General features: G+C 38.5%; 1 protein-coding gene across 2 annotated transcripts in view; it reads right to left on the bottom strand.

Moving 5' to 3' along the window:
- The window catches only part of SYT1 (synaptotagmin 1), a 431,113-nt gene that overhangs the window by 144,336 nt on the left and 271,570 nt on the right, over positions 1 to 15,207 (bottom strand). For both annotated transcript variants that reach the window (XM_069975616.1, XM_069975625.1), the window contains exon 7: positions 5,506 to 5,674. In XM_069975616.1, the coding sequence (XP_069831717.1) occupies positions 5,506 to 5,659 (154 nt within the window). In that variant the 5' untranslated portion in view covers positions 5,660 to 5,674. The remainder of the gene's footprint in view (positions 1 to 5,505; positions 5,675 to 15,207) is intronic.

The raw sequence follows: 15,207 nt of genomic DNA, 5'->3' as shown, positions 1-15,207 counted from the left end.
TGTGTAATCTGAAAAAGTACATAGTTATTTCATAACGGGTACAATACATTAGAAGATTTAGCATGTAATTTGGAAATGTCAGATTTTGTGATTTCATTAAAATGAACAACAAATTAATTCTTCTTTGTGAAAAAATATTTAACCTCTCAAGTGCTACTAGCAAGAATTAAATGTGCATATTACATTGCATTGCAGACCATAAAAGTAAATACCAGGGTAGCAGGAATAGGGGCAGATAGGCCCCTGAGTAGCCAAGAGGGCCTACCTTTTCTTACAGTTAAAGGATGGAGTAAAAGTGACAGAACAGTGGGTCAGTGACATCATGGAGGAGTCAGTTCCCATTGCAAGTATAGCTATGGGGCTATGGGTTACTTGTTGCACCCCTGTTGTAAACAATTGATATTTCTACTATATGAACATACAACTGAGGTTGCACTAATATTACTAGTCTCTTAATACAGATGTGTCCTTCCTTATCTTTCTTCATGGCTCAACATATTCATTAGTTGTCATAAGATTACTAGCCTTAAAAGGAACCTGTCACCTCGGCACCCAGGACAGATCCTGCCCAACCTCCAGTAGACCCCCTAATACTTACCTTCTCCTGCCCATCCTGCTCCTGTAGCTGTTTCCACCACAGAGCAATTGCCACTCGCCCAATATGCTCCAGTGATTTCCTAAGGACATCAGACTCATCTCTTCTCACTTACATATTGAGTGCACAGACCAACTTGTGGTGATTTATTAATGGCGGGACTGGTTTCTGGAGTGGGACAGTCAGGAGGGGGTAAGTATCGGGGGCTCTACCAGGGGGTCGGGAGGGCTCTGCCCCAGGTGCCAGGTTAAAAGGTTCCCATAAAAAAAATATATATATTATTTTATGATACTTCAGATAACAACAAAGAAAAACAAGTCATGGTTTTGCTATTGTTTTCCCAAGGATTTGTGGGGCAGTGGGATAAAATCCATCTAGGCCTTCCAGATTTTTTTTGTATATGTTGTATATGTATTAGTTTGGAAAAGAAAAAAAAAACATGTTCACACAACGTCAGTTGTAGCTGATTTGCAGCAATGGCCATAATTAATACTTAACTTACATGGTGCTTCAGATAGGGGAAACACGGCGGGAGGCAAAAAACCCTGACATGTCAGTTATGTGCGGCCGCTATTCATTGGATAGCGGCCACACAAGCCTGACAAGTCACACAATGGAGCATGGTCGGCTATGGTGAATTGGGATACCATCCCAATTCAGCACAAAGGAAGATCATCCGGCCGGTAGTGCAGTACTGGCCGGGTTGATCTTCACAAATGCTGGACGTTCTGTGACGCAGTTTTATGCAGTTGGAACATGGCCTAAAGTTGTGATCAAGTGATCAATCCATGAACTTCTTCCAGGGATGGTGTAGATAAGTCCTTTCGATATACAGCATAGTAAAGGCAGTCTGTGCCATTAGGATAAAATTACAAACTACTACCCTAAATAGGGGAGAAACATGGTCTAAGTTTCTAAAACATTTTGGAGATCCATAGCTACAGTACTTTAACAATTCATTCAATAAAGACCAACATATTACTAGACAGGACTACCATGTTTGCATTGAAGTTTCCTTACTGGAAAACTGTTTCCAGCACTCATGAAAGATACATTTAAGTAACCTCTTGGGGATAGGTAACAGTTTTAATAAATGTTCATCAACATTAAAGAATCTTTAATGGAACAGTGGTCTTTCTGATGGGCACCAGTGCATCTCAACAGGCTGCACATATATTCCCTGCGTTTAACTATAGTGTCATTGTACAATTCTATCACATCAGTTTTACAATTAGTTTTGCCTTTGTTGAACACAACAGGGTTTATGTTTGCTTAATTAATTGTTTGGAAGAGCTAATGAAATGGTAGACAGTAGACAATGACAGTTTGTTAACTTTAATGATGTAAAGTAGGCCGGTGAGAAATAAATACCAAGATAAAAAGAGAGCTATTCTAAACAGTATGATTAGATGATGTTTACCAAGTCAGCATAGCATCAATGCCCTATACTTCCTAGTCATAAAATGCCAATGATGGTTTGTCCTTGCTGGACACTACACACATCCCTCTTAATGACATGCAATCTATAGCAATCATAACAACTCTCTTCCAGCAAAGGGGAATTTTATGTGACACAGAAAATCTGTTTGCTATCAATTCTGCAAACACGGCATCTGCCAGATTGCCAAGATCCATCTCAGGGATGAAAATCAATTAATATTCTAATTTATCTGTCATTATTGGTCACAGTGCATTATTCATCCTAATTTAGAGTCCTACATGATCATTCTTGAAAGACATATGTGGCAATATTTTCTCACTTCATATTCCATCAGTGGAAAGAGTGATTTACATAAAGATGACATAAAATAATTAAAAACTTCCCAAAAATGTGAAAATGTAAGTTATCTGCTATGCTATCGATTACTTTAATGTGGATCATAATAATTTAGTTAATCTGGTATTTGACAAAGCGGCTTTTGCCGCGAAACTGCGGTCATTCCATTCCCTGCTCTCCCCCACTCCCCACATGCCTAAATAAAGTCGGACTTTGATTCACTACAGCCCGGTGAGTGCCATCCTATTCTTTTTCTTATGCATAATTTAGTTAATGTAATTGGAGTAATCTTCTACCCTAAAAAAAAAATTCTTGAATCCCCCCAGTTGGTTCTAGGTAACCAGATCTGCCATCACATCAGTACGGACTATACTGCCTTTAGGGACCAAGCCAGAAATATGTAGATACATTAATATGTATCATCTTTACTGCAGAATTCACAGTGGATTTGGCACTGCTGATTTCATGCTGTGCGTTTTATGCTGGGTTCAGTCATTTCTTTACAGTGATTTACACAACATACAATTTGTAGCATAAAATCTGCAGAGCAAAATCCACAAGCCTTCTTGCCAATGGATCTTCCATTAAGAATTGTGGCAAAACCAATAGACAAATAAAATCAAATAAATAATATAGACATTCCTGTATCATCTCATTCTATGTCCCTATCTTTCTGGTGGTGCTCCTGACATGTCAGCATCTAGACTATACTAATTGGTCTAGATATACTAATGTGTCTCTAGCAGAATTCTGTCTGAAAAAAGTGGTGCTTAAAGGGGTTATCCAGTGCTACAAAAACATGGCCACTTTCTTTCAGAGACAACACGACTCTTGTCTCCAGTTCAGGTGCGGTTTGCATTTAGGCTCCACTCACTTCAATGAAACTGAGCAACAAAACCCTGCCCAAGCTGGAGTCAAGAGCGGGCTGTCTCTGGAAGAAAGTGGCCATGTTTTTGTAGAGCTGGATAACCCCTTTAAGACTTTTCTCAACATTTATTATGCATTTTATACAATTTTCCCAAATTTGTGACTCTTTTCTGCTGGGTATGAAAAATACATAGACAGGTTAAAGGGGTAGTGCGGCGCTAAGAAATTATTCACAGAATAACACACATTACAAAGTTATACAACTTTGTAATGTATGTTATGTCTGTGAATCGCCCCCTTCCCTGTTTCCCCCCACCCCCGCACGTGTACCCAGAAGTGTTGGTGCATTATACATTACCTGATCCGTGTCGCACCCGTCCGCCATCTTGTGCCACAACGTCATCTTCGGACGGCTGGATGGCCGAAGCTCTCCGTGCCGGCCACCCTCTGCCGCGTCATCAGATGCTCAGCCGCGATTGGCTGAGCATAACTGTGCTCAGCCAATCACGGCTGAGCATCTGATGACGCGTGTCACAGAAGATGACTTCGTGGCACAGAAGATTGGGGACGGGGGTCAGCGCGTGACAGGTATGTATAATGCACCACACTTCTGGGTACATGTGCGGGGTTGGGGGGACACAGGGAAGGGGGCGATTCACAGACATAACATACATTACAAAGTTCTATAACTTTGTAATGTGTGTTATTCTGTAAATAATTTCTTAGCGCCGCACTACCCCTTTAAGTAAATCTGGACCATTGTGTAGTGATGAAATTGGCAAGGATTTACTAGCAAGGCATCTAAAATATATGTTGCAGTCTGGAATCTCAATTTGGTCAGAGATCTGAATTAGTTTAGAGGGTCTTCCCTGAATTCTCAATAATTTTGGAGTCTGCTGTTTAAACTATTTTGGGGTCCTAAAGTTTGTTGTGAGAACATTTTCTATGCCCTGATTAAAATATAGTGTGCTTTCATCTATATTTACATCCTTAGGCTATGTTCACACAATGTAAGTTTCCTATTAATCACGGCCGTTGTTGCCGATTTGCACACACAGTATACACTCTGGCCGGGATAGCTAGCGGCCGCACAAAAAACTGACATGTCCGTTTTGTGCATCCACTATTCATTGTATAGCGGCCGCACAACCCTGACAGGTGACACAATGGAGGGTGCGGCTCCAGCTTCACTCTCCATTGTTTTCAATTGTAAATTGGGATGCGGGCGCACACGAATGTGCCCGCAACCCAATTCAGCACAAATGAACATCATCCGGCCGGTACTTCGACCCGGCTGGTGTTTCACTTTGTGTTAACATGGCCTTAAGCAGTGCAGTATTCAGGGCCATTGGGCAGCACCCTGGAACAGTAAAAGTGGAATAGTACTGGTAGAATTGGCAAGACAGTGTTAAAGTGTCACTGTTGTTAAAACTTTAAAAACACCAATCAACAGTAGATGTGAAATAAAGCAAGTTAGCAATTTACATTAACTATTTTTTCTTAGTTATCATGCTTTAAAAAAAGCTATACTTGTATTCAAGTCCAATCTCCTGACAGCAGCTTTTTCATCTTGTGTTGTTTGAAAAAAGAGACCAAATGCAGGAAGTCCCGGCCAGTACAGAGTGTTACGGCTGAATGCATCCATCCATCAAATGACTGCCTTCTCTGTTTTTTTTTTCAACCACAAGACACAAAAAAGCTGCCTTCAGAAGACTGGACCTGGATACAAGCGAGTATAGCTTTGTTTTGAAGCATAACAACTAAAAGTAATTTTGTTTGTGGTGGGGAGGCAGAAATTGTGGCTGCGATCTTGGCTGGGAAAAGTCAAGGACAGGATAATGCCGATTTTCCTATGGTATAAGGTAAAATAATGAATCACCAAAGGGATAAATCGACTGAGGTGCAGAATTACTGTTAATGGTCAGGTTTTGCTAAAGTCTTAGAAAATAATTTGGATGGGTGGCATAGGTAACAAAGTGCACCACAACCCTTGAAATATTATATAATCTAATAAAATACTACAGCTTTGGATTTTTAGATCATAAAAGGAGACAGAACATCATAATGAAAAAGCAGATCATTCAAAATCCATCAAATACATTATGCTCATATGACATTACTAAAACCAGAAAGTTGAACAAAAACTGAACCTATGCTGAAAGCTCATTGTGAATAATTATAATAAAAAGTGAATCCCTGGTTTAATGGTATGGTATAATGTTATTATTAGTAATAAAAAGTGCACAATTGCCATTTGTTTACTTACGGGGAATCTTATTCAGCTCATTCATGAATTTCTCTTTGAGCTTTGAAAAGTGATTATCTTTCCCATCGCCTGGAGCCACGGCTTCTGTAGCATTCTCCCGTAATGCAGGTGCTACAACTGTTGTTTGGGGCGCTGTCATCGGCTGGGACTTCATTTTGGCCCCAAGGAACTGATGAAGATAAAAGATAAGAAAATAAATATTATTAACCAAAAGCAGCCTTTGCAGTGCACCTGCTCACTAAGTAAATATTACTCCACTTGTGCATTCATGTCTGTGTACTTTAACAAGATATAAAGAAAACATTTTTCCATTTCACAGTAAATATTGTAGCAAAAACAAAAATAAAGCAACATAGGTAAATAGCAAGGTGATCACTAAGAGGTTATAATTATTTATAACTGTAAGTAAGAAAAATGCAAAAATGCAACCTTCTATTTGGAATTCATATACAATAGTGTTAGTACCATTACATGAAAACTTCCCGAATAGAGATTTGTTCCAAACTTTGCAAAAAAAATTGGTTTAGTGCTTTCTGAAAAGTTCATAGTAAGTTTGTAAAGATGACGGCCGGACATTGTACATTACACTACATCACAATAAAATCACAGGTACCAGGTCAGCTGACCATTTAAAAGAAAGCATGGACATTTTAGAGAAAGAGATAGACAGAGACAGGGAGAGGCAGAGAGCAGTAGGGAGAGAGAAAGTTTATTAGAAATATTGAGGAAGATATTTGTGCACTGTGTGTAACTGTGAAATTGTTCCTGTCACTTTGTATGTGATGATTTGGTGCCCACAGATCTCCTGGGTGATTTTAACACTTTGAATAACCAGTCAGGTGACATCTTTAATGCTGTCTTAAAGCAATGACTTAATTTTAACATTAGTAAACTTAATTTTACATCAGTCATTTACCACTGCAGGTTCAATTTAACCTTTTGAATCACCTGTCATACAACATCTTCAATGCTTTCTTAAAACCATGTCTGGCAGGATAAAAACCATGATTATACAGCAGTCGTTTAGCTGCTGTATAATAAACAACTGTGAGGCTAATTTTCCTATAGAAAAATTCAATATGTCCAAATGTACAAAGTCTGGCCCTTCTCAGGTTACGACAAGTGGCATCAGCAGAACTAGTAGTGAAGAAGGGAGAGGCAAAGGCACAAGTGGTCATGGTGGTGGTGTTAGCAGCAGGCATGGTAACAGGGTACAGCTTCCTGTAAGATCCTACCATTAACATCAAGCCTGCAATGCTGGATTGTTTAACACAGAGTTCAAGCTCCACACTAGCCAATAGGCAAACTCATAGCCATTAATCATCAGGATTCATCAACTGGCTGATCTATTCCCTAATGGTTTGAAGAGAGTACTGCTACTGCTCCCACTGTCAACTGGCTCTTCTAGGCCCTACTGGGTCCAAGGTTAAAGATGGTGCAGCCACCTTTAACTTTTGACCCTTTGCCCTATGGGATTATTTACACTGTGGTCAATGGGGCCAAATCTGTTAAAGGGAAAGTAAGGCCTAAATAAATCTTACATTTATGTAAATCATAGTATGCAAAATTACCTAACCCTGTCCATGTTTCATGCTCCCATGGTTAAAGAAACAGCTTTCAGGTTCTCTTCAAAGATTAAGGGCTCATTAAAACTCAGTAAAAGTGGCAGAATTCCAAGCGGAACCTGCTCTGCGTATTCCACTTGAAATTACGCCTGTATCATTGATTCAATAAGATGTCTCAGGCCCCTCTGCTCTCAGTCCAAAGAATTGACATCAATTCTTTGGGTGGAGAGTGGCGGCGCACTAGACATTCCACTGAATCAATGGAACAGGCGGAATTACAAGTGGCGTCTGCAGTGCAGGCTCCGCTTGGAATTCTGCCACTTTTACTCAGTGTTAATGGGCCCCAAGGGTTTGCATCAACTAAGTCTGATGCTATTCTCTTACTATTGAAATTACAGAGTTTCTACTTATAAAGGAATCTACCTCAATAATTACCTATTAGGTAGCTTTTCTTGATATTACTCCTGAACACAATAGGTAAACTTGCTCCAAACCAGAGTTTCTCATTAAATAAGTAAGAAAATAGATGTAGGTGAAAAACAAGGTTATATGGAGTTTTTAAACAAACTTTTCTTCTTCTTTTATGAAATATCATGCCTAAGGAAAATTTTAAAAGAAAAATGAAAAAGAGAGAGAATCTAATTATAATCGTCAGATCCTCAGAGAAAGAAATATTTGGTTGTGGTATGGAAGCACTGCGTGATGATTTGCTAGAGGGATACAGTGTTATTGAAAGGTCTGCGATAAGGTCAAAGTGCGCTATATAATATAAATTTGCCTGCAGGACGTGAGAAGAAAGGTAGACTAAAGAGAACATCAGGCTACAAGGAGTTATGTCAGACATAGCTTATTCTGGTCCAGTAAAATGTTAGGAATCAAAATTATTGCTAAAGGTTCACAAGGGTATGTTTGCAACTCAAAAACGTCTTTGAAATCTATGATACATCTTACAACTATCAAGCATAAAGTCATTCTCTAGTTTTACAAATATTTTTTCTGAATAAATCAGATTTTCTCTCATGCTAAGTTCATTGCATAAGCTGTTTGCTTAAGAAAAAGCCTTTCATCTTTTAAAAGGGTATATATTCACATCACAATACCTCAGCATCCTGTTAAAATTGCATGCTAGCGTATCCATGCAAAGAGAAGCAAGGGCCCTATAGTCAGGTAGTAACTATGTTCAGGGAAATTTTCAAATGTGTAAGTGTTTAGACACAGACCCTGAAGTGCAGCAAACCCCACTGGTCTAAGGTTGGAAAATTACCCAAACATAGTCACTAGCTGACCACACTAAGGCCATTAAAGTCTGTGGGGCCCATGCATGCATACTTTATGTCAGCATCCCATTTTGAAAGGATTAGCAAATCATAATGCAAACATAACCTTGAACAAATGGAGTTGTTATAGAAAAGTCTAACTTCTCTTTGGCAGCAAAAAGAAGGATGATATTCTGCATACTGCTCTGTAGAGTCACCAACATTCATAGAAAAATATGGGTGGTTATTAATCCAGTCGGTACCATGTTATGCTTCAGGCAACCTTTTAAAGAAGGTCTAGCACAAAAATTAAAAGGGCCATTCTTAGCACTTTTAACAATATGAAAAGGAAATCTTCATTTTCTTACTTTTATTTCAAGATACGATCGCTTGAAATTGCAGGCCAACAGCCCAAGGCTGTACAATGGAAAAATTCTGATTGCTTTTCTGATTTCTGCCACCAAATACAACATTTACATGCTAGCTGACTGGAATAGTGGAATATATGTGGGGAGATATTTATGCATTGAAATCACCGAACACAGCAGCCTCTTACTTACAGTTTGATGTACAGTATCCAGAAAGTAAATTGTCAACCACTTTCCTGTATATTTGGCCACCTTTAAAGCAGGTAGTATACTGTGTCCTTTTTTTACCCTGTGAGCAATATCCAGGGGGTTACATTGGTAATATTTTACAAGAAACACTGTATACTTCTGCCAAAATTCAGTGTGAACACAAGTTCTTACAGAGTAGCTAACAATCAAGTTAGCATATCACAACAGTAATGGTTTTGTCATGTCCGTGCCTAATAAGACATCAGTGCCATCCTCTATGGTCAAGTTTTGACCTCTGCAGCAGAGATTACATTTTTGTCCCTTGCATTTGTCTTTACTTTTGTTATCCGTTTTACAATTTTCTGTTCTCCCTACACTTTTTACATTTTGTCCAGCATTTAGTATTTTCTGGTATCCTGACCTTTTCCCTGTTTAGTTACTATTCTCTGTCTAACTGATTCTGGACTTATCAACCCTTTTAATTGCTACCATCTCAGGCTTTCGTCCTCTGTCTGTTTCTGACTACCTGTTTTCTTTCTGACTTTTTACCTCACTGCCTTCTTGGGTCTGAGCATTCTATTCTGTGTCCTGTCCTTCGTCCTGCCTTTCTGTCCTGTCTTTGTCTCATCTGTCTTTTGATTGACTTTTTGTCTGTCCATGTTCTCTTCTGTTTTTGTGTTAATGTTAAAGCACGGACTGTCACCCAGTTGTGGACGGTTATTTAGGACCTGCTCTGCAAGTAGGCAGGGACAATGTGGGGGTAACTAGCTTTATGCCTACTTGTCCGGTCTCTGTTATGAATATACCTGTTTAGACCTTGGCACAGTCCTCGGTGTGCAGGCCATAGTCTGTGTTTATTTTATGTTTGTCTTTGCTGCAGTCTGAATTCAGCCCTAGTTTTGTTTATTGGTTTCGTCTGACACACCCACTGAGTTCTTCTGGCAACTTTGGAGTTAAGCTTTGTTTGCCTTGGTTTATTCAGTGACTGACAGGTCTCCTGTCAGTCAGCGTGTTTTGTGTCAGGTGTCTGTGGTTGGAGATTGGGGGGTCTGGTCCAATTGCTTTCCTACCGGATCCCTGAACTTCTGTATGGTATCTCCAGTATCTTTTCTCCTTGCTGGTCATTCAGTATGGCCTCCCTATCCTGTTTCTGACCATCCTTGCCTGCCACCTGCCCTGACTATTTGCCTGACCTCTAACTACTGTTCTATTTTGTGATTCTGTACCTTTGCTGCCCCCCCCCCCCTGTTATTACCCAGACTGTCAATCTTGTCTTATTGTGTTTTCTTTGTCTTTTCTCGTTCAGTGTTACACCTACACCAGTTATCCACTGTGGCCTAGGGCAGATTGTGGTAAGTAGGCTGGGATAGGGGGCAGGTTCCAGCCTAGGGTCCACCTGTCCATGTCTGACTTTTTCTCTTTGTTCCGCTACAGTGCCTAACAGTCTCTTTGTCTATTCTCTCCCAGCTTTGTGCATTTATCTGCGTCAGACTGCTATTAGTCTACAAGACCTCCTCATGTTATGCACAAAAAGAGGGAAGAAGCAGCACACAGCCATGCACTTTTCCTGACTTATTCTAGTGATCTCTTTAATTTAGCTCAGCGTGCATGTTTATTTCAAAGGGAAAAGGGAATAGGCCATTGCAAACCGCTGGCAGTGGCTTATCTCTGGCAGTAACAAATATTTCGACATGTTTAGATTCAATGTGCCTGATCCTAGTTTTGTCCTAATGTTCAGCTATATATTTAGTCAAATTTTTAGGCTATATTCCCGCTTGGGGAACATATCAGGTAAAGGCGGCCGTCTTGTTAACTAGACGGCTGCCCATAAAGATCATGATCATTATTAGTGGTCATCTAGTTAACAAGATGGCTGCGTCCCCCCAATATTTCTCCAAAAGTGGGAACATAGCCCAAGTATACGGATCTACCAACCACTTCTTCTTTCATACTATCTTTCTACTAAAAATGTATAGGCCACTCATTTTTAATGTACTGTATCGATATATTCTTCACACAAACATGGTGAAAGCAAAGTTATTAAATGCTCAAAATACATTTGTAACCATTTTTTTTTTTAACAAAAACAAAAAAAACATAAAAAGCCTGAGACTTGTACAACATTTACATATTGCAAGATAAATCTCAAGAATGAAAGTGAACACAAAAATCTCCAAAATTTAATTAGGAAATGAATATGTGGCACTGCTGCACTGTTAAAAACAAAGACATAAACAACAGCTGTAGACTGTGGAATGTCTCTGACTTGCAATTTCAAAGCAGAAATCCTCAAAGTCGGCTTCAAAAGAAAAACAAAACCAAAAAAAATGTAAGGAAGATGGGAACTGAACAGATGCACTGTACAGAGATCCACAATTTGGAAATTAGCATCAGCAGGAATAATTTGCTAGATTTTGTATGCAACACACCTTTTGCATAACTAATAATGCATACTAATATTATATATAAAAAGATAGTCTGTAAATTCTGGCCAAAATGTATCTGTACTGCATTTTTAACATAGCAATCATAAAATGACAGTCCAAATCTGTTATACCACATTAATGCCCAGGATCAGGTGCAACAGGCAAAGAACGCCTTCCAGTGCAACAATAGAGAACCTTTATCCTATTTGTGGTTCAAATGATAATGCATGCAATGAGAGTGCAAATTATTATATTATAAATATATTATGTGGGGGTATATTGAATATAGCCATTTACATTTATAGGAGATGATTACATTGTGCCCAAGTGGGGCACACCCCTAGGTCAGATTGTTACAGGGACACCCTTAGTAACAGCTAACCAAAATTAGGCTATGTTTACACACTGTTTTTTCAGCTCCATTTAAAATGACGCCTGTCATTTTGAGTCTACAACAACAGACGTCATTTAACTGTCTAGCCTTCCCTGACAGCTGCTGGTACATTATTCTAGTTTGGGTGGACTAATTGGCCTATGGGTGCGGCTTAATTGAAAAGTCAGTTGAATTTAATAGTAAAAATGGAGAAAGAAAAGTAAAAAAAGAAAAACTGTATGTGAACAACTAATGAAAAACGTTCGCTGTTTGCAAAAGACGTCTGAAAATAATGATCATGTTCATTATTTTGATATCCGCCGTAAAAACATCCGTTATTCAATACATTTTGTGCATTGGACGTATATCTTTCCATTTACTGACTGCATTGTCATTGCAGTCAGTTAAATCGCAAGAGCTGACTTTTTTTTAAATATCAAAATCGGCCACCTTTTCTCTATTTTTGACGTTTTGTGAACATAGCCTTATCAATATAGTCAAGAATTATGCAATATAGTCAAGAACGACTGATAATGGTTTGGTGTAAAAGGGCCTTAAGTAGACAGTAGCTACTACAATTTGTAATGTTTATTTTTATCATTAAACAACAGTTAAGCCTCACAGTCATACATTGCTAGACCATCCTGTCTCTTTTAAGTACTTAAAAAAAAAATTAAATTAAATAAAATAACAATGAATAATGAAATACTATGATTGTTCTGGTCTTTTATGTATGAAGACACTTTAAATGAGAGTTCTAGAAAACTATCTTCTTAGACTGCTAACAAGTTTCCAGGACTGATGTTATATTATCTTGTCATACCATAGTCAGCTTTTTCGAAGCACGAAAAAAGGCAGTCAAACTAATTAATAAAGAAAAGATTCTCTTTAAACAAAAAGATCATTTTTCATTCTGTTTAATTGTGTTTTGCAAGTATCATCCTGTATAAACTTAATGAACCTATCAATGGAACCAAAAAAAGATAAAGACATTCTTATCCAAACAACCGTGTAAGGATCATTTGATAGGGAAGGCAGCTGGATAACAAAAATGATCTATTAGTGGAATTTTTATACAGGCATTTAAAGAGCCACTGGCAGAAAACAGAAATTTTAAGAAGAGGTGTCTATAAGATGCCAATATAGAGTACCAATTTTGTCATCCTCTTGAAATTATAGGCTGGGTTGTGCACACTGAGATAAACCCTAGCATTCAGTCATCCCCCTTCAATCTGCAAAGTCAAAACAATTGTCAGTCAAGTAAATTAGAGGATAGCTGATGACTGATAGGACCCTTCCCAAGATCAACTATCTTTTTATTTATTTTTTTATAAATTTTTTATTTTTCCAAAAAGATTGAAATATACATCTAAAGGAAACTATAAAGTCACCAATATACCATATCATAAATAAAGTAAAAAGAATTGTAAACCCCCCTCCCCCCCACCCACCCAGAGAGGAGAGAGAGAGGAGCAAAGAGAAAAAGAGACGAGAGAAAAAAAAAAAAGATCAACCATCTAGCTGTTTAAGTCAAAAGGAAGTCAAGTGGAAGCAGGTAACAGAGCACTGAAATTTAGGCTGCCATTTGTGAAACCATAATTTTTTTTTTCTCAGAAGTTTCGTGGAACCAGCTAGCGTAAGACATAAGCACATTTGGGTTCATGGACCCGAAACACATGGCATTTGATTCTTGGGGTTAGAAAAGATGGAAACATCCCTAGAGTTGGCTGAAAAATATGTCTGTATACATGGGGGGGCTTCACCTTTATGCTGTACATCATAAGGAAAACACTGAAATTTTAACATTGGTGAGCAAAAGATGGTCCACTAATTGTTTACTGCATGTGACAACAATCTCCTAAAGGCAACACTGTATATCACTAAAAGAAAAAAAAGTAAATACTGGTGGAGGATGCATTATGACTTTTGACTGTTTTTCTACAGCTGGAACTGGGAAATTAGTAAAGGTGGGGGCAATTATAAGCAGCCCCAAATATCACTACATTTTAGAACAAAACCTTCAGGGTTCTGATAAAAAGCAGAAGGTGAAGATGAAGATAAAGATCAGCACGACAATGACCAAAAACATATCTCCACATAAAAAAAGAATGGCTTTTCCAAAAGAAGATCAACGTTTTTAAATGGCCCAGCCAGAAATCTGTGGATTGCCCATGGGAGAGGCTATCGCAATATGACAGAGTTGGGGCGCCTTTGCAAGGAAAAGTTGAAAAAGATTGCTAAGTCTAGATGTGCCATGCTGATAGACTTCTATACAAAAAGTGAAAATGCTGTCATAAATTTAAAGGGTACATCAACAAAGTATTAGGGGAACGCTATTATTTTAGTTCTTTATTTTCTTTAGCCTATACCTCATTTTGGGGTATATAGGCATGGCCGTATTAACAGCAGCTGCTGCCCTAGGCACTAAACCTGGATATGGCACATCTTCACTCACCAATAGCCCCAGTCGTCACATTTAACACAGCCATACCGGACCTGAACAACACCGCCATACTGTGACTAGATAACACCACCACACCAGACCTCATCAATACCACCGCCATATCAGACTTGACCAATGTGGCCATATCCTCCCCCCCCTCCCCACACACACACTTGAAAAGACACCAGATTTACTGGCAAGTCTGAACGAGAGGTATGAGACTAAAAAAATTAAAACAAAAAAAGTTTTTTCCCACCCCCTGCTCCCTGGTGCTGCTCTAGGCACCGGACCACAGGTGCCTAGTGGTAAATATGGCCCTGTATATAGGGCGTGTTTGGAACAATTCTTCCTTGGCAGTTGTAGAAGTAAGAAACAGTTCTATTGTTATTGCTATATTTAAATTTTACTGGGGTTTGACAAATTACTGTATAGTGTTCACTACTTTAACAAAACTGTTGAATGTGTGTATTATTTAACAAGAATTGTTAGAAATTAGGCCTGACATGGCATTCTACTCATGGTTATAATATTTCAAAATGAAGTGCTGGGGGCTTAATCATGGAAAGCTGAAGGTGAATGTGCTGACATAAATTAGCAACGATATCAGACAGATCTAACATCTTCACTGAAATGTATGCTAACTTAAATAACAGGTTAATACTTTTTATTAATGATACAATAAAGCAGCATGGAATATAAATGAATATGCTCACTACCATCTATTTGGGTCATATCTTCGGAATTAAATGCTTCCTCTGAATATTATGCGATCTTTATACATCCTAATATACTCACTTGCAACCAGGGGATTAGTAAAATTAATTAGGACATGCAAGATGGTTCATGCACTGATGTACCAAACATGAGAAGCTGAGAAGCACAGATTAGTTTCAACTCACAATGTTGTTAATTGTCAGAAATATGTCTTGAGATTAGTATTTTAAATACAGTTCTTGAGATTTTAATGTTGAACGAATCATTCAGGCAAGTGGGATTTTATCAGACATAATTCTGGAATCGTATTTTGAGGGAATATATTCTGCATCACTCAAACTGAATTAATCCCAGCCTATAAGTATCCT

This window comes from Dendropsophus ebraccatus, chromosome 1 (genome assembly GCF_027789765.1).
Source record: "Dendropsophus ebraccatus isolate aDenEbr1 chromosome 1, aDenEbr1.pat, whole genome shotgun sequence".
NCBI lineage: Eukaryota > Metazoa > Chordata > Amphibia > Anura > Hylidae > Dendropsophus > Dendropsophus ebraccatus.
The sequence above is the reverse complement of the archived record's forward strand: the minus strand, read 5'-3'. Positions and strand labels throughout refer to the sequence as shown.